The 19,691-nt window shown below is 30.3% G+C and overlaps 4 protein-coding genes across 4 annotated transcripts; 3 read left to right on the forward strand and 1 right to left on the reverse strand.

Annotated features, from left to right (window-relative positions):
• The first annotated feature begins 1,747 nt into the window (after window positions 1–1,747).
• On the forward strand, window positions 1,748–4,011 carry LOC149482896 (circadian clock-controlled protein daywake-like). Its single transcript, XM_089703609.1, has 5 exons — window positions 1,748–1,834; window positions 2,081–2,303; window positions 2,708–2,838; window positions 3,229–3,384; window positions 3,788–4,011. The coding sequence occupies exons 1-5, from the start codon at window positions 1,774–1,776 to the stop codon at window positions 3,943–3,945; spliced, it is 729 nt and encodes a 242-aa protein (XP_089559735.1). The 5' UTR covers window positions 1,748–1,773; the 3' UTR covers window positions 3,946–4,011.
• Window positions 4,012–6,037: 2,026 nt separating this feature from the next.
• LOC149482897 (circadian clock-controlled protein daywake-like) lies at window positions 6,038–8,497 on the reverse strand. The gene is made up of 5 exons (XM_089703556.1): window positions 8,437–8,497; window positions 7,947–8,172; window positions 7,238–7,368; window positions 6,774–6,929; window positions 6,038–6,283 (listed from the first exon to the last, which is right to left on the reverse strand). The coding sequence occupies exons 1-5, from the start codon at window positions 8,495–8,497 to the stop codon at window positions 6,126–6,128; spliced, it is 732 nt and encodes a 243-aa protein (XP_089559682.1). The 3' UTR covers window positions 6,038–6,125.
• A 434-nt stretch (window positions 8,498–8,931) lies between these two features.
• Window positions 8,932–13,347, forward strand: LOC149482898 (circadian clock-controlled protein daywake-like). The gene is made up of 5 exons (XM_089703557.1): window positions 8,932–8,936; window positions 11,206–11,520; window positions 11,838–11,968; window positions 12,356–12,511; window positions 12,817–13,347. Exons 1-5 carry the CDS (start codon window positions 8,932–8,934, stop codon window positions 12,972–12,974), a joined length of 765 nt encoding a protein of 254 aa, XP_089559683.1. The 3' UTR covers window positions 12,975–13,347.
• A 2,739-nt stretch (window positions 13,348–16,086) lies between these two features.
• LOC149482899 (circadian clock-controlled protein daywake-like) lies at window positions 16,087–18,936 on the forward strand. The gene is made up of 5 exons (XM_089703368.1): window positions 16,087–16,147; window positions 16,587–16,809; window positions 17,179–17,312; window positions 17,971–18,126; window positions 18,755–18,936. The coding sequence occupies exons 1-5, from the start codon at window positions 16,087–16,089 to the stop codon at window positions 18,904–18,906; spliced, it is 726 nt and encodes a 241-aa protein (XP_089559494.1). The 3' UTR covers window positions 18,907–18,936.
• Window positions 18,937–19,691: the final 755 nt, after the last annotated feature.

The following is a 19,691-nucleotide window of genomic DNA, read 5'->3' on the forward strand; positions in this document are numbered from 1 at the left end:
GCAAAACATTCATAGAGCTTAATATACTAATTGGAAGCAGTCTTGTCAGTTGTCAGTATATTTTTTGCTAGCTGTGGCCCGCGGTTTTACTCTCCGTTCCCGTTGGTCTTAGCGTGATGATATAATATAGCCTATAGCGCTCCTCGATCAATGGGCTATCTAACACCGAAAGAAATTTTTAAATCGCACCAGTAAAGCGCGTCACACACGGTGAAGATACTATAGTATTTTATCTTAAGATACTGTAATATCTGCCATCCTGTTACAAATGACCCACAAAATTTCGGGACATTTGTAACAGGATGGCGGTTCTACAGGGGTACGCAATGACAAAAATAAAAATGATGGTCAGAACGCTGATACCGGATACCTTAAGATACTGTAATATTTTATATTACAGTATCTTAAGATAAAATATTATAGTATCTTCACCGTGTGTGACGCGCTTAATTCCTGTAAATTAGCGCGTTCAAACAAACTCTTCAGCGTTATAATATTAGTATAGATAACAAAAGCATGCCGTAATAAATCGTTTGTTAATTCCTTATTAAACAAAGTACGACAAAAACGCTAATTGAGTTAGTCCATTCACTTATGTGCCATCAATAATGTTATAAATTACATCAATGATTGGATATAGGAACATGTCGATAACAAGGTTATTTCTCGTACGCACTCCATTGTACTATTGCACCTTTGACCTAAATGTATAATACTATATGCATTTATTTATGGGGACTTATGTCATAATAACAACAAATTCAGATCACAATAATGAAAAACACGGAAAAGTTGCGAATAGGTACGTCAAAGGATGAATTAAATCAATCCTGACTTAATTTGCGTGGTACCTACCAGTCTAAAAAGTAAAAAGTATATAACCCATAGCCATAACCTATACTTTAAAATAATCTACCTCTAAGCCTAAATAGGTACTAGTTTTCCTAAGAGTTATAAACCTCCATCCATTATCACACAAACTTTCACGTTGTTAACGTTAAAAAATAGAAAATGTAGGTATTTCATATCCGGTAATTAAATTATGAGCGTACCTAATAAATACTCATATATATAAAATTATAAACATTATAATAACAAAATCGTAATACCTATTTCGTGAAGTTTAGCTGTTGGTCCATACTTCGGAGATTGAATTACTACACCGAAAGCTGAAAGCGAGTATAAACATTGAAAATGCTATCGAAATCTAACATCCTATCAAAACTGGAATTAGTATATTTCCTTCCAATTATTTAAATTATAATATTTATATTAGATATTAAATTATAATTTCCCTTTTTGTCGCACACATCAAAAAAAATCTGTGTACCAATTCATGTAAATTATAAGTGAATTGTAGTATACCTATATTTAATTAAGTAGCTAATCCACAAAATTTCATCTGCTCTCAGAAGGAGAGTTCATTTTCATTTTTGTAATAGTTTCTAAAATCCAGAACAACTAGTAAAACTAGCGAATTTTAAAAGCTTTGTGGAATCAAATGAATATTCAATAAGGTTTCTGATATTATCCTGCTTATATTTTTTACTAACAGGTATGTGACTTATATTTAATACCTTTATATTAAGGCGATTCAACACATGTATGACACTATTAATTTAAATGACATATTATGCATTGATTAATAGTCTTTTAATAAAACCTTGACTCTGTGCATACATTGAGACAATTTTTTCCTTTATAAGGGAAGATATTGAGTGAGGTAGGCAGTTGAGCTTCAGGGTGTTGCAAGAGACCAGTGTGTGGAACAACATGAGAGCTTTTGTGTATTCGGTGTTATTTGCAATGCAAATATCGCTCATTTATTCGTCGTGTAAGTGATGTGTTAATATCTGAAAACGACAAATAGTTTTAATAGAATTTTTCTAATAAATAATGATATTGTTGCCTACTTGAGTGAAAGTTTTAAAATTTAACCAAAATGGAATGGATTATGGAATACACCATCCATATAATATTATATTGATATATGGATGGTGTATTCCATAATCCATTCCAATGTAGAAATTGTTCTACACCTCATTAATTGAAGCATTTTCTTAATTTTATTTCATTTTAGATCCGCAGATATATTCCAGATGCAGATTTTGGGATACAGGTTGCTTTGCTCGGCAGATTCAGATCAACGTGCCAGCCCTGATTGCTGGTATCAAGGAGCTGGGTACTGAAAAACTGGATCCTATGCACATTGACTACAGTCGGGTAGACCTGGCTGGTCTGAAGTTGGATATAAATAATGCAGATATCCGCGGTTATGGTTCAGCTATCGTTGATAGGGCCAGGTAATGTATGAAAAAAAATCTATACTGATACATGAATCTATGCTGAAGTTTGTTTGTTTGTTTGAACGCACTAATCTCAGGAACGATTACTTACTGCTGGTCCGATTTGAAAAAGTCAGTATTGTTTCAATTGACATGGATTCTTTTTATTTCGTATTAATTCATATGCAATTAATGCAGGCTTTTCATTTGACAGCAAGTTAAGCAAATTAATTATGTACCTACTCAGACATAAGTAACATTTTTTACATACTCTTAATAACCGTAAATAATATTATAATGTCTTACTGAACATGTTTTAAAGGTTGACGATTGAGTGACAAATATAAAGCTCCAAAAGCGAATTTTAATGAGCTTTAGTACGTTTATTTTTAATTGATATTAATTTGATATCGTTTTTGTAGCGTTGATCCGATTTCAAGAGAATTATATTTGGTTTATCACACTGATTTATCAATGGATGCTCTATACAATGCCCAAGGAAGTGTACTCGGTTTACCGATTGCTGGTGATGGAAATATGAAAGTAGTAGCGAGTAAGTAATATCAAAATTAGTATGGTAGTAGAAGTAGCAAAAAGTGGTATTATATGAGTGTTTTTGAAATTTTACTACTTTGTATAAAAAAAATATTGATAACATAAAAAGGCAAAATGTGGAACCCCAACTTGAAAAGTGCAATACTTTCTCAGATTAATGTATCACAAAAATGAAGGTGTTTATTGTATATTAGGGGCACGAGTAATGAGAAAGAAAATTGTGAATTATTTGTTTTGAACTATTTTGTAAAGTAAATAGGTTTCGATTATAGTGCGATATTTCTTCATCCCTTTTCATTTGTCTCAATTAAGTTAACGTTGTTTGTGTTCGTTTAACTTTTTAATACAGATAATAGGTATCTTTTTCATGTATTTAATAATGTTTCAGAAAATGTGGAAATAGAAACACTGTTGCCATTCGACATCGTTAACGACGCTCGCGGTAGAGCTGTGATCGAACTAAAGGGAATCCAATACAGACTCAATTTTAAGGATAATGTGCGATTTGACCTCTCTAACTTGTTCTACGGTAATAAGGAATTGAGTGAGTATCTAATCTTTTGTTATAGTAAAAGTGTGTAGAGATAGTATATTGTTATTTATGAAAGAAAATCTGATAAAAATGCATTCAAGCTGAGTGAATTTAATTGCGATTTAACAGGTTTCGTGTAATCGATTTTTTTACGTATTCAACTCGCAAAAAATGCAATCTTATAAATATTTATAGAAATAATGTTGCCTTCATTAATTGCAAGTAAAAATATGATTTATCCAGTTGTAAAATATAATCTGAAAATAACAGTAGGTAGATAGTATTTACTTAAAAACAGGTATAAGTATATACACTGTATTAGAAACTCCTGTTTTGTTATCACTATCACCTAGTTTAAAATTTTGCTTAAATATGATTATTTAAAATTATTACTAAAATTATTATTAATTTACAGGTGACAAAATGCACGAGTTTATAAATTCCAACTGGAAGGCAGTATCGGATACTTACAGCAGACCAATTTTCGACATCGCACAAGACAAGCTTTTCAAAGTGCTAAGATCTTACCTCTTGACACAACCCCTTGACAACATTTTTAATTTCTTTTATTAGTTTTACGACGTTCATAAAATGGAAAATTATTTACCTTTCGATAAACGTTAAATTTATTAATTCTTAAATGTGTTTATTAAATAAAAAATAAAATCTGTTTCAAAACTTTTTTCTGTGTATTTCTATACAAAAACATTCTGTGATTTGAAGCAAAATCATATCATATATTATATGACTTGATCATAAAGCTTAGCAAGCGTGCTTGAGAAGTAGCTGATGACACAGATAACATAGTTGAAATACTGTTATTAGTATGCACCTCAGCTTTGATTTATCATCGTGACAAATTTCATGCAAATTCCATCATACGTAACACTAATATACATCCATCATACATCTTTCATCAGCAGAATTTTTTTCGTTCATGATATTTATAGAAAAGACATGCACATTCAATACTGAAATCATCTAATATCTAATATCTAATAGGTATACATATATTATAAAGGCGAAAGTTTGTAAGGATGTAGGTATGGATGTATGGATGTATGGATGTTTGTTACTCTTTCACGTAAAAACTACTGAACCGATTACAATGAAATTTAGCACACATAATTATATAGAGGGTAACTTGTATTAACACATAGGATAGTTTTTATCCCGGAAATCCCACGGGAACGGGAACTATGCAGGTTTTCCTTTGCAAACGCGGGCGAAGCCGCGGGCGGAAATCTAGTGAAAAATACTTTCATTATACATTTAAATATTACAACAACATCTTTCTATGCATACACATTCCAATTCCTGATTTAAGTATTTGTATGTATGGAAGTATGAATGCAGGTTTTTTTTTCAGTACTGGCTGTGCCCCGTGGTTTTACCCGCATTCCTCCTCTAGTATAGGTTTTAGTGTGGTGTAATATAGCCTGTATATAACACCCGACCTGTTAGTAATATTTATGCTAAATTGTTTGAGTTTAGCCCGGACCTACATACAGACAAACGCCTCAATAAAAAAAAAAAATTAAATGTACAGTTTAGATTAAGATTTTATTATATATGTTACGGGCAATTTGATAAGTCCGGACACTAATAATAATGACCGGACTGTATTCATAATGCACGACGCAATTGGGGAATGTAATTAAAACAAAAATAACTGTTTCCGGTATGAATAATGTCCATACTGTCTTGGGCAAGGTGAACTGTAATGTTTAATTTATATAATGAAAAAATTTACAAAATTTTCATGTAAAATGAACTAAAAATAAATTATTGAATATAGTTTACTTTTATTTTGATTTTTACATTCTCAATGGTCATTTCTGTAATTATAAGTTTAACATAATGGGTAAAAGATTTGTTCAACACTATTGTTTATATAGAACTAGTGGTCTGCCCCGGCTTCGCCCGTGGTACATATTTCGCAATAAAAGGTAGCCTACGTCCTTTCTCGGGTATCAAAATACATATCTCCATACCAAATTTCATGCAAATTGGTTCAGTAGTTTAGGCGTGATTGAGTAACAGACAGACAGACAGAGTTACTTTCGCATTTATAATATTAGTATGGATTATTATAGAGCTATAGAAATCTAAAATTTGAATGTACTATATTAAAATTTTAGATTTCTATAATATAGTGAGCAAATACAATTCTAATGTAACTAAAATATTGTTAAAATTAAACATTTTTTTATCGTTTGTCGTCAATAATTTTATTCATGTGTTAGTAAAAATCGTATTAATTAATTTTATAATCGATAAAATTTCCTCGGACGAGCGATAGGTGGATATTTCTTAGTATTCTTAGTAGTTTCTAAGCAAAAGCAGCTGTATGAAATTTATTTACTATGCAATCGACAAACGGTAAATTGACATCAAACTAGCGAATGCTCATTTTAACCCCAATTTGGAAAATTATTTTAGTGTAAACAGGTGTAGAGCATTCTTTCGCTGTTGTTAGTGCGTTCAAAAGATACAATGTTTTAATACTGAACAACACTGAATACGAGTTTTTGTTTATACTAAAAGATCACGAAAGAATGCTCTTGCTCTAGCTCTAGCTCTATATATTCGTTTGATGTAAATGCACCGTAAGAATATGATCTATTCTGACGTCATGGGTGTTAATTCAAACAAACTATTGATCTAAGATAAGTTTATTTAATAAACATACTTATTGAGGAACTTTTAAATTACATTGATCGGTAGGAATGCGATTTTTGAATGTCGTAGAACTAATTAAAAAAGTTGAAAATATTCTCCAGAGGTTGCGTCAAGAGGTAAGATCTTAGCACTTTTAAAAGCTTCCCTTGTGCGATGTCGAAAATTGGCTTGCTGTAAGTTTCCGATACTGTCTTCCAGTTGGCGTTTATGAACTGATGCATTGAGTCACCTGAAAATTAATAATACATTATTAAAAAAATATATATTTGAGTGTATTCTCAATAAAATAATTGAACTACGTGATGGTTATTAACCAATTCGAGTACGTTGCTCTACCAAAATAATTACAAGTTAAAATAGAACGTTCGCAAAAACAAATAGGTCCGAAAAAATGTAAACACGAATGAATGGAGCATTTTTAAGATTTTTCTTTCAACAGAGATGTATTATCATCTACTTACATACATCTATTTATTATAGAGCCATATTGTTATACTCATAACTCGACCCCATCTTCTATCTATAATATAAAAATGAATCCCAAAATGTGTTGGTAAGCGCATAACTTGAGAACGGCTGAACCGATTTCGTTCATTCTTTTTTTATTATATTCCTTGAAGTACGAGGATGGTTCTTATGTAGAGAAAACGTAAACATGTACCACGGGCGAAGCCGGGGCGGACCGCTAGTACTGAATAAATATAGGAATAGATACTCACTCAATTCCTTATCACCGTAGAACAAGTTAGAGAGGTCAAATCGCACATTGTTTCTAAAGTGGAGTCTGGATTGGATGCTCTTTAGTTCGATCACAGCTCTGCCTTGAGCGTCTTTAACGATGTCGAATGGCAGGAGTGCTTCTATCTGTACATTTCCTGAAATATACAATAAAAGAAGCATTAGAATTTTTAAGGAGGCATTTTTAGGAGATCCACGGCAATTTTTATAGACTAGTTGTACTACTAAGCCTTTGTCGAATATTTAATTAAATTCAACTGTCACGATGGTACATTTTGAATTTCTCGCATTAGTAAACAGTATTATCTGTATCTCTCTTTTACAAGTTAATCGAAAACTTCAATAACAAAAGTCTAACGGAGAAGAAATATTTACAATACCTTATTGACAGCAAATAATTCACAAGTTTTTTGTAAGTGTTAATTAATTAGTATTAATTACTTACTCATTATTATCCTTATATTCCCATCGCCAGCAATTGGTGAGCCGAGAAGTCTTCCTCCGGCATTGTATTCAGAATCTATAGTTATATCAGTGTGATACACCAAATATAACTGTTTTCCAAACGGATCGACGCTACAAACAAAGATTGATATTAATTTAATATTTGAATAAAAATAAATTTAAATAGTTAAAATATAATTTCTTTACTTTTCCTTGTCGCACAATGAAAAACAGTTAAAGCTACGTCTTCAATAAATATGGTTCGTTGTTGGTAAATAAGAGTACGTATATAAAAATTACTAGATTTCCGCCCGCGGCTTCGCCCGCGTTTTCAAAGGAAAACCCGCATAGTTCCCGTTCCCGTGGGATTTCCAGGATAAAACCTATCCTATGTGTTAATCCAAGTTACCCTCTATATGTGTGCTAAATTTCATTGTAATCGGTTCAGTAGTTTTTACGTGAAAGAGTAACAAACATGGTACATCCATACATCCATACATCCATACTTACAAACTTTCGCTTTTATAATAGTATTAAGATTAAGATTATTTAGTAGGTACATAATTTGCTGAACATGTTATCAGATAAACCCTTGATTATCAACTAGCCCAATTTGTATGTTATAAATATTAAAAAAAACAATCAACATAATACAATTTAACCTCATAATTATTGTGTTTTAATGTAGTAGATATCTATTCTTTTCTTACCTAGCTCTATCAACGACAGCGTTACCATAACCGCGAATAACCGCATTAGTGAGGTCCATCTTCAGTCCAGCCAGATCGATGCGGCCAGAGTCAATGTGCATAGGGTCCAGCAACTCTGTACCCAACTCCCTGATACCAGAGACTAGGGATGGCACGTTGATCTGTATCTGCCGAGCCAGACATTCCGAGTCCCAAGATTTACACCTAGAGTGTATCTGTGGTATAGCTGAAAATAATACAATATTTGAATTTATTTAAATAAGTGATTAACCAAAATGTTTGAATATTTTTTTCACCAAATAAATACACGGATTGTCCGTCATGTTTTTTCTGTCTGTTGTTATCACTTTTTGTACACTTTTAATAAATTTCACTAAGTATATTTTAACCCATTGACCCCCGAACGGCCCGATCGGTCCACGTCACAATAGATTTTCTATTGTGTCTGTGATTCCGGGGCCTGAGTTATTAATAACACCTAAACACTTACACGACGAGTAAATAAGCGATATTTGCATCGCAAACAACACCGAATACACAAAAGCTGTCATGTTGTTCCACACACTGGTCTCCTGCAACACCCTGAAGCTCGACTGCCTACAACACTCACGATATTCATACTTATATAAGAAAAACTGTCATTATGGTATGCACAGAGTCAAGGCTATTAATCAACATGCCTATAAATAAAACATATGTCAAACCGCCCAAAATATAAATAAAAAAGTAAACTAACTCGCATTTAAATAAACAATATTAGAAGTTATTTTGTTTAGTCCTTTAAAGCTTCAACAATGTTATACCGGTTTTTGGAAACAATTAAAAAAAACTGAACATTTCGGATCGTAACATCTTACAAGTTAGGTATTTCACAATAATTGTTAAGGTTCATGTGTAGTACAAGTAAAATAACTTATTTTCAAAAACCACAACTTACTTCTCAATGAAAAACAAGCATAATACAACTATTTCGAAAAATACAAAAATGCCGTATTGATTGATTACTATGCGGTTTTAGGTATAATTTCTCTCAGAAGTTTATTGAAACTTTATGTAGATTATTTTGATCCTCCAATAATTTAATTTCTCCTAAAATATTTTTTAAATCTAATGCCTAGTAGAAATATTTTCTAAATAAAATTAAAATATTTTTAAAATCTAAGTAATGCCTAATGATCATAAATACTAGTGCCTAGTAGCCTTAAGAGATCATGGCTCAAATATATCAGAAATCCATTTTCCAGAAAGTGCATACCTATTTATGTTAAGTGACATATTTATATTGTGATCAAATTATTTACGCATTATAATATCACTATATAATAAATATACATGATTAAAATTATTTTCTCTAAACACTTGTAGATTTTTCTCCCTTTTATTTGTAAGGCGGACCCATCGGCCGATTCTTCTCAATTCCAATTTTTTGTTCAATTCTGAAATTCTCGCCTAAAAGAAAAAAAAGTCATGTTTCGTGTTCTGTTATATTTATATTTTTAGTTTTTTGTTTTGGCGTAGAGGTTTAGAACGTAGATTCTATGTTTTCTACGCTTTATGAAAAATGAAAAATTATTTATTTCAGCAAAAAAAAATTGTGTTATTGTGTTTTTTGCTGAAATGTAAAACAAATTTAACAATATAAGAATTTGCTATAGCTTATTACACATTATAAGTATTACCAACTACCTATAGCTCCCACACTATGAGAACTTGTGTTTATCTATTTCGTCTTGAATTGAATGTAAAACAGAAAATGCATATATGACTACATTTTAAAACATTATACATAGATTTAAGAAAATTTAATCTATCATTAGTTACCATAATTTCTAGCACATGTGAATTACATGACTACCTACTGCTCAAAACGGTGAAAAAAAAAACATTGCGAAGAAACCGGCATGTCCAAGAATAAAAAGTTCGACGACATGTGCTAACCCGCACTTAGCCAGAGTGGTGAATTATGGGTGAAATGCTCGTCAGAACGAACTATTTCTGCTTAGGTGAAATATTAATTAATAATAATAATAATAAATAAATCATTTATTTGCACCATTAGATATATCTTACAAAAATTTAATGACCCAGGCTCCTAATATAGTTGTAAACTGTTTTTCAGGAGCCTGGCCAATTTCTTACTATCTTATCACAAAAAAACTTTAGACAGGGTTTATCTTTAAACGCGGGTTCTCTTTAATCTGGTTTTGTCGTATTTCACATAGACAACTATTAAAGTACAGACAGGACAGATCCCTGGTTTAAAGTTAGACTGCGTTTAAATTGTTTTGTGGTAATACCCTCATTGTTTAGCTATTAAGGTACCACAAAAGGTATACCAATTTCCGATATAAATTGTATGATCCATACAGTTAATAGCTGTATAAAAAAGCATTCATTGAAATCCGTACAGCGGGCGTTGAAAATTACAAATACCTATACCTATATTATTTTGAAATATTTTTGTTCTGTTACGTAACTGTTCTAACCTCACTTCGTTATGATTTTTTTTAAATACCGACTCAATGTAAATACAAAGTTTACAAACGCTTTAATTCGTAACACTATTTATAGATTAAAATTATTTAAATAACTTTTGCCCTGATTAATTTCAATTAGAAGTTAGAGCTTAAACAAAAAAAGTGTTCATCTTTTTTAATATATTATTAAGTTTTAGCAGCTTTGTTAACTACCTATATGAAACTTAACAATCATTGTGAAATAATTCGTAAGATGAACCGATCCTTTTGTATCTGCACATGTTGTTCAGGTTCAAAATAGATTCTAAAAACCGAAATAAATTTGTGAGGCAAAAGTAAAAATTTTGAATAATAAACCAAAATGACATTCTTCTAATATTGTTTAAACACTATAATATTTAATATTATAGGGTTCTCATTAAATTTATATTCAGACAATGCACCGCATGTTTTATTTATAGGTATTTTGAAAAAGCCTTTTTGCAAAACCTTGACTCTGGTGTACATTGTTGTGTACAAGTTTTGTCTTATATAAAGGAAGATTTTGAGTGAAGTAGGCAGTTGAGCTTCAGGGTGTTGCAGAAGTGACCAGTGTGTGGAACAACATGACATCTTTTGTGTATTCGTTATTGTTTGCGATGCAAATATCGCTTATTTATTCTTCTTGTAAGTGCTTTAGTGTTCTTTAAGAATAGTTATTTTTTAAATGTGTAGTAAAACTTTGGTAACACTAGTGACAAGATAGAAAAATGATAGACAATTCGTGTACGAATTTTCTGAAGATATATTCAATATCGCTTCTCGGGCTTTTGTCTAAGATCAAAGTGTGTATATATTCAAGCATTTTATGAATGTTTTTATTTCATTGCAGCTATACCGCAGATAAATTCTAACTGTATGTTCTGGGATTCGAGATGTCTGGCTCGGCAGGTACAGATGAACGTGCACTCCCTGGTCTCTGGTATCAGGGAGTTGGGTACAGAGGTGCTGGACCCTATGCACATTGACTCTGGCTGCATTGACCTGGCTGGACTGAAGATGGACCTCACTAATGCAGTAATCCGCGGTTATGGTAAAGCTGTCATAGATAGTGCTAGGTAAGAATATATTCAAATTTATAAGACACAAGACACTTTTTCAGTTTTCTTTTAGTTACATACAAATTTTTTGTCTGAATATCAAGCAATGATTCGATAGCAAATTGAGCATGTGTTCCTCATACTATAAATAGGTACCTAATACTAACTTTTGTATATTCTAAATTATTGTCGTCATAATATGTTTTATTATGGAACGCGTATTTTTAAATATTGTTGAGTAAGCAAAGAAATATACACCCAAAATTGAATTTTAACGTATTTAGTATATTTTCATTTTAATATATTATGAAATTGATATCAATCTTTATTTGTAGAGTCGATCCATTTACGAGACAGTTATATTTGGTGTATCACACTGATATAACTTTAGATTCTGAATACAATGCTGAAGGAAGACTTCTCAGCTCACCAATTGCTGGCAATGGGCATATAAGGATATTAATGAGTGAGTAATATTAATATAAAATAAAAAAAAGTTGTGAAGCATTTATTAGTTACATTTGTATACTTCTATTTCTACCTCCATTTCCTACTTATATCGATGAAAATTCCTCTCATAATGTCTTATATTAGATTCCATAAATAAGATAATCCTCTAAGGGACACTGTTAGAAAATTATACAAGTTGTGATGATTTATATTTATATTAATCTTTAGGATCAATATTTTCTTTTCGTAAAATTTTACTTCAGACGCTTTGCAGGACTCTCCAGTACACAAATATCTTAAAAATTGTCATAGAAGTCCTGTAAATGCCTTATGCTGCTTTCTTCAATCTGACTAATTTTATTCTAGCGTGACTAATGACTAATTGTTTTCTTGTATATTTCAGGAAATGTGCAGATAGAAGCTCTGTTGCCATTCGACATCGTTAAAGACTCTCGCGGCAGAGCCGTAATCGACTTGAAGGGAATCGAATACAGACTCCACTTTAGGAACAATGTGCGATTTGACCTCTCTAACTTGTTCTACGGGGATAAGGAATTGAGTGAGTATCTTACTTATCCTTTGTTAAAAACTGTAAGTGTAGGTAAAAGTGTAATTGTAGGTAAAATGTGTGTTTTAAAAGTTTATGATAGTGCTGAATTTATTAATTTTTATTCAATCGATTTGTTGATTATGATATGTTTTTAAGACTTTCAATTGTGAATACAACATTTATACTCAGTTGTAGGATCACTTCATTAGCGTTCACAAAAAGGCGAACTTTTGCTTACGCTTAGTTTGGTTTATTATGATCTTAGGTTCAAATGTATGTTAGAGGTGAAATTAACAATTTTCTTCAATTTCCAGGTGACTCTATGCATCAATTTATAAACTCCAACTGGAAGAAGGTATCGGAAACGTACAGCAGACCAATATTCGACATCGCACAAGACAAGCTTTTAAAAGTGATAAGATCTTACCTCTTGACGCAACCCCTGGAGAATATTTTCCATTTTTTTAACTAGTTTTACGACATCCATATAATCATAAGTTCTACCATACCTACCGTACATTTGTAAATTAGCTTTTGTGTTTTTTGTGACCAGTTTGTGTAATATAATCTTCCTCTCTTTATTTTTGTAACATTTAAATTTTGTTCATATAAGCGTTAATAACATTAAATAATAAGTTTTAATTAATTTGTAATAAAGAGTGAAATATCAGTACAATAAAGGAAACTACTATCACCTATATTAAATACATTACGAAATCTGTCAAAATTGAGTGATTTATATGTAAAACTTAATAATATTTACTGGTTAATGTTTGTTGTATGTAACATTATTATCTTGTATGAATATTATTGGGATTAATAAATAAGTATTTCACATAGTATTATATCGTTTTATTTTTAACAAAGTTATAAATAAATAGTGGTCCATGCTACAGTCGATCCTTTGATAAAAAATATTTATTTTTATGATGACAGAAGCGTTAATGCTTTATTGTTTTTTGTTATATTTTTTATTTGAACTTTAATAAAGAATAATCGCGGAAATCGTTACACGCACTATTCTTCTTATTTGTAACAAAGTGAAGGACAAGGCTTTCGATTGAGAATTATTTTTGTTAATCGGATTCCAAGAGATAAAAATAAACCTCTTCGGTATTTTGATTAATCCATAGTTCAAGCTATGTTGCTTATCTTTTTTTTAATTTTATGCACCCTGAATATTTTGATAAGTATATTTCCTTTTATTATATTTTCCTGAATATTCGATATTTAAAAAGTTGTTTCATCATCAGCCCATACTTATACGTTCCCACTGCTGGGACACGGACCATGAGGGTACATACTCCTATGAGGGAAGGAGGCCCGTAAAAAAATATTTTGTATAATGATTTTAGTAAAAGTTATTTTATAATCTATAATTTTAAAATGCAGACACTTCTTATTAGTTGGTATAAATAATTACTAAATATTTAGTCTCTTTTACTGTTAAAAAAATACATAATTCTTGCTCGTCTAGTAACATGTGTTTGTCTTTACTAAAAACACAAAGTATGTCTTTATAACAATAAAGGATTCTTTACTTACAAAAAATATAACTTTATTCTAAAAGCAACTTTCGTTTCAAAAATTGAAACTAGCTGCTCTCGGGATATAAATAGCTTAAAATATAGCATATTAATATTATGTTCATCAGGAGTAGGAATGTAGGATTTAAAAAACTTTTAGGTAAAAGTTTTTCTTTTATCGGTCTAGTAGTTTCGGAGTCTATACAATTCAATCATCATCATCATCATCTAATGATGATTATTCATCAGCCCATATGAGTTCCCGCTGCTCGAACACGAGCCTCCCGGGATCAGGACGTCCTGCTGGTATCCACCACACTGGCCAAGTGTAGGTTGGCAGATATCACATGTCGTCGTTTGATTCTTCCTCACGATCTTTTCCTTCACCATCAAGAGCAGTGATGATATTATAATAATATGCAGAGATAAATTAAAAAATCTATTTATTTCCTGCACGCTCGCCTAGTCTCGAACCTCCGACTTATTTAATTCAAACAAACAATGAAATCTTTCCTCTTTATGGTAATATTAGTATAGACAAATCACTTTAAGTTGTTCTTTTTTATTATACATATTTCTGAACATTTATTCGCCGGATTGGCGTGAAAGGTTGCGGGTTCGAGTACCGCCTCGTGATCGAATTTTCTCTATTCTTTATAAATTTATATTATAAAGCATTTGAAAGCCATAAAAACAAAAATATCTCATTAAAATTTTGTACCTTTTTTTTAATTTTAAACTTGCACTATTATACTTGAATATTGAACTTTCATTTTAACATATTATTAAAGTGCGCAATAATAATTGTTTCCGGTCATAAAAAAATACAACTCAGCACTAAACTAAGCTTGTTCATATAATGAATGAATGTTTAATATAAACATGAATGATAAACATACATCCACATTTATAAAAACATCATACGCATATGAATATCTGAAAATTGAAAATTAATATTTATTTTGCGGTCGAAAAAGAACTTGTAAGTTCTTTTTCCCTTTGATGCAAGAATCTTAAATTAACTGCGCCAACGATCCTGTTATTTGATACAATTTGAGCTAAATTTAAAATTAAAAAATATAATAAAAGTAAATTAAGCATGACGTTTCCAACAACCGTATTATATGCATTTATTCTTCATCCCTTAAGTTTCCGTTTGTTCACGATAAACTCAAAAACCGATAAAAAACTCCGATAAAGATATTCACTACTACAAACGTTACAATTATAGCAATTTTGAAGAAAACAAGTATTTTGTAGAAATTTGTAAGAAAGCTCTCTTGGATATCCTAAGATATTTATTTCTATGAACTATCGCATAATATCCTAGTAGGTAATTAGGTATGTATGTACAACTGTCTCCCTACTATAATTGCGAAAGAAACTTTGTTCGAATCCATATGAAAGCAAAATTTTCTATAAAATCGGTTCAGCCCTTTTGCAGGAGTTCAGTGACAAACACAAGCATAAATATTAAAACATAGGATAATTTTTATACAATTTAAATATTCTCAGGAGCTTTTGGAACATACTCTCCCGAAAAAATTCTCAAAGCTTTATTGATCGTTGTAAATCCGAATCAAAACATATTTCATCGATTTAATGCGTTAATATATAATAAAAAATTAATATTACTTTATTACAAATACTACAGATAACCTACTACATGACATTTGTATTTTTATTTTCAAAAGTTTTAAGTTATTTTATTAAATTATTTATCTGGCTATTTTAAATGATATTAAAATTATCCAGACGAGTTTAATAAGATTTTTGCGGTAAAAAGATATTGAAGAATAGGTAGTTTTAAAGTTTCATCACCATTTTGAAATTATTCAGATTTCACAATTCGATGTCACAAGTTGTTCAAAGTTCATGACTTTTTTTACCTTTTTATTTTTGAATTCTTATTAATCGATTCTTTGAACAAACTGGTCTACATTCTTTTTTATTTTTAAACCTATATAATGTGTACTTCATCTGTATTTTCCGTAGTTGGTATTCACTACCATAGCTGGCTACTTTTAAATTTTATTTTTAGTATATAAATATAGTAAAATGAATTTTTTTATTTGTTTTTGTTTATTATTAAGTTGTTGTGAATTTGTTTATCCGTACGGTAAGTATTATTTACAGAACTTGTTTTAATATTTTTGGAATTTAAATGAAGAGTTTAAAAATTGAGTAGGTATTTATACCCATTTTTTAATTGTCAAGTATATCAGTAGTACTGAGTTATAAATAACTTAAGTTGCTCATAGCTAGCTTGTTCAATATTTTTTTTTAAATATAAACATGATTTATAAATTACCTGTCTCTCTTTTTATTTACGAGTGAAGTAAGTATATAATATAATATAATAAACTTATGTGTGACTTTAATAACTTTGTTAAAAAAAAAACAAAGTATAATAATTACAATCGCTTGCCTGTAACATCTAATTAAATCTTTGAACTTTCAAAGATTGTTATACTTAATATTTTATTACAAAATGACTACTATTTAGACCAGTAAAAAAATATTTATCAAACGTATGTATTTTTTAAATTTATTTTCAGTGTTTCCGTCAGTAGAGAAATGCCACTTTTCGGATTCGATTTGTTTAAGAAACTCTTTTCAAAATGCCCTTCCAAAGTTTGCTGATGGTATACCAGAGTTGGGTATAGAGAGAATGGATGAACTGATCATACATGATAAAACATATAAATTAGGTGGATTAGACTTAACTATAAAGGATGGGAGATTAAAGGGACTGAAGACCACTATTTTCGATTATGTTAGGTATTTTGATTGTTGTTTTTTTTGTATGTAAATTAAATTTGTGAATTATTAATAGAAAGGATAGTGGCAAACTTATTTTGTCAATGGATTGTTCATGCAATTTCCTCGGAAACAGTCAGAATTATTCATTACTACTTATGATAACTTGGTCCCTTTAAAATAATGTAAAAAATTATAGATGTTTACAAATTAAATAATAAATTAAAAAAATAAATAAAATAAATAAATATTTTGCTTATTCTAATTGAGTCTCGGGCATTTTGAATATTTTTTTAACCAAAAAAAATATTAAGTATATTATTTTGTTACTTACTACAAAAATATACACTTTCGTGAATTCTTTATATAACTTATTTTATGACTTTTCAGTATGGATATGGATAAAAAGGTTCTCAGAACGGATTATCATGTACAGAAATGTTCGATGAGGGGTAAATATTTAGGAGTGGGGAATATAAAAGTTTTACCTTTAAAGGGTGGTGGAGAAATGTTTATAAAGTTCCGTAAGTATGAAATAATTTATCATTTAGACTAATATTATAAAGCTATTGTTTGTTTGAACGCGCTTATCTCAGGAACTACTGGTCTGATTTGAAAAATTATTTAGGTGTTGGGCTATACCCATGTCCAAGGAAGGCTTAGGCTATAGGCTATAATCCTATCCTATCCTACTAATCCTACTAGTCCTACTAATATTATAAATGTGAAAGTTTGTGAGGATGTATATGTGTGTGTTTATACTACTCTTTCACGCAAATACTTCTGAACCGATTACAATAAAATTAAGCACACATATACCTAGAGGGTAACTTGTATTAACACATAGGATAGGTTTTATCCCGGAAATCCCACGGGAACGGAAACTATGCGAGTTTTTGAAAACGCGGGCGAAGTCGCGGGCGGAAAGCTAGTATCTCAATAACTGTATCTATCTTAATATATATAAATCTCGTGTCACAATGTTTGTCCTCAATGGACTCCTAAACCACTTAACCGATTATAATAAAATTCGCACACCATGTGCAGTTCGATCCAACTTGAGGATAGGTTTTATTGCGGAAATCCCTCGGGAACGGGAACTATGCGGGTTTTTCTTTGAAAACGCGGGCGAAACCGCGGGCGGAAAGCTAGTTTTCATTTATTTCTATTTGTGTGTTTCAGGAAATGTTGCAATAAATCAAACTGTTACATTTGATATGGAAAAAAGGGCTAACGGAAAAGTCTACATGATTCCCAAGAAATATGGATTCGACTTCGATGTGAAAGATTATGCGCATTTCAATATGACCAATTTATTTAATGGAAATAAAGAATTAGGTAAGGACTTTTATAATTGTTGTATTTGTTCGAGATTTGGTTGATATTTCGATAAAATCTATAGCCAAATATAAGGTTTTGTAATTGTGTTTAATTTCCATAATATAAACGAAGTCTCGCGTTGTTTTACTCGCAATTTTTATTAATTTTAATCCATAAAAAAAACATCACATCAAATCCCTTTTTTGTAAATAATAACTTAAGATATATTATGTCGTATGTGATGGTCGTTTTATCATGGTCATTCAAAATCAGTAACCAATACACCGACAAGTTAACTGACCATATTCGTGGTTTGGAATTCCGGTTACAACCAGACAACAGGTTCTGAAAAATATATATACTATGTATACCAATATAATATTATATACCATCGATGTATCATATTCTAGTAAGGAAGGAGATATTTTTAAAGAAACATTCCTTTTAATTTTAACATTTGTTATGTTTTATATTTCATTTTTTATAGCTTCCAAATGCTTTATAAATATAATATTTTTAAAGAATAGAAAAAAATCGATCACGAGTCAGGGTTCGAACGCGAGTCTTTCGCCACTGAAGAAAAAAAAATATAAAAAAAATATTTAGTTTGATTTTTTATTTTATTAAAATTAACCTTTTTATCCAGGTGATACAGTGCTCACATTCCTGAATAATAACTGGAAAGACGTATCTTCAGAGTTCGGAAGGCCAATGATGGAACAGCAAGCGTCGCAGATATTTTCACATATCGTCAAATATCTCTCAAATTCGCCTGTGGATGAAATATTCGCTCAATAATTTTAAATGTGTTTATGTATTCATAATAAATTAATCTAAAATTTGTGTATTTGCCTGTTAAATCGGATGATTGGAACTGAATCTCGAAGTATTTAGAGACATTTATGAGGTTGAGTTCAGTTTTTGTGTTATTTGAAGGAGATAGTTGTAAATTAAAAATTGAAAAAATATTAAAGTTGATTCTCTTAGAAAAAATTTGAATTTCAAACAAAACTATTATAATTGATAGTGTATAAAATCAATAATTATAATCATTTGTGATACAATAGACTAATAATTAAAAGTTAACGAAATATAATTTAACGTTTTATAAGTGTTTTATTTTGGTTATATGTCTGTACAAGAAAAACTAATAAAATGAATACCCTTATTTTACTCCAGGCTTAACGAACTCTACATCATTAATTATAAAGATATTTAAATACTAACTGCCTAGAGTTATTTTCAATAAGAAATAAGAACAAATTGGATTTCGCAAGTATTTTATTAATTGTAGTTTAGTATCAGAATTGAACCTGCTTCTGCCCTTTACCGTGAACCAAAAGGAATAAATACTGTAAAGTTAATTAAATATCTGTCGGGCAATTAACGTACTAAATTTGGTTAATTCTTACGATAGTTTAATTATTTTAGAATAATAATTATCAATACATAAGTAGTATAAAATAATATTATTCATTGTATTTTTTTTTACTTTTAAATGAACCAAATTTAAGGTATGAAAATACTTAGTTACGTCTGAACATTTCTTGAAGATATCTAACTCTTGTTACTCTTTCACGCAA

Source organism: Colias philodice, chromosome 14, assembly GCF_061535455.1.
Source record: "Colias philodice isolate Cphi_HAF_F1 chromosome 14, ilColPhil1 Martin Lab GWU primary, whole genome shotgun sequence".
Classification (NCBI taxonomy): Eukaryota; Metazoa; Arthropoda; class Insecta; order Lepidoptera; family Pieridae; genus Colias; species Colias philodice.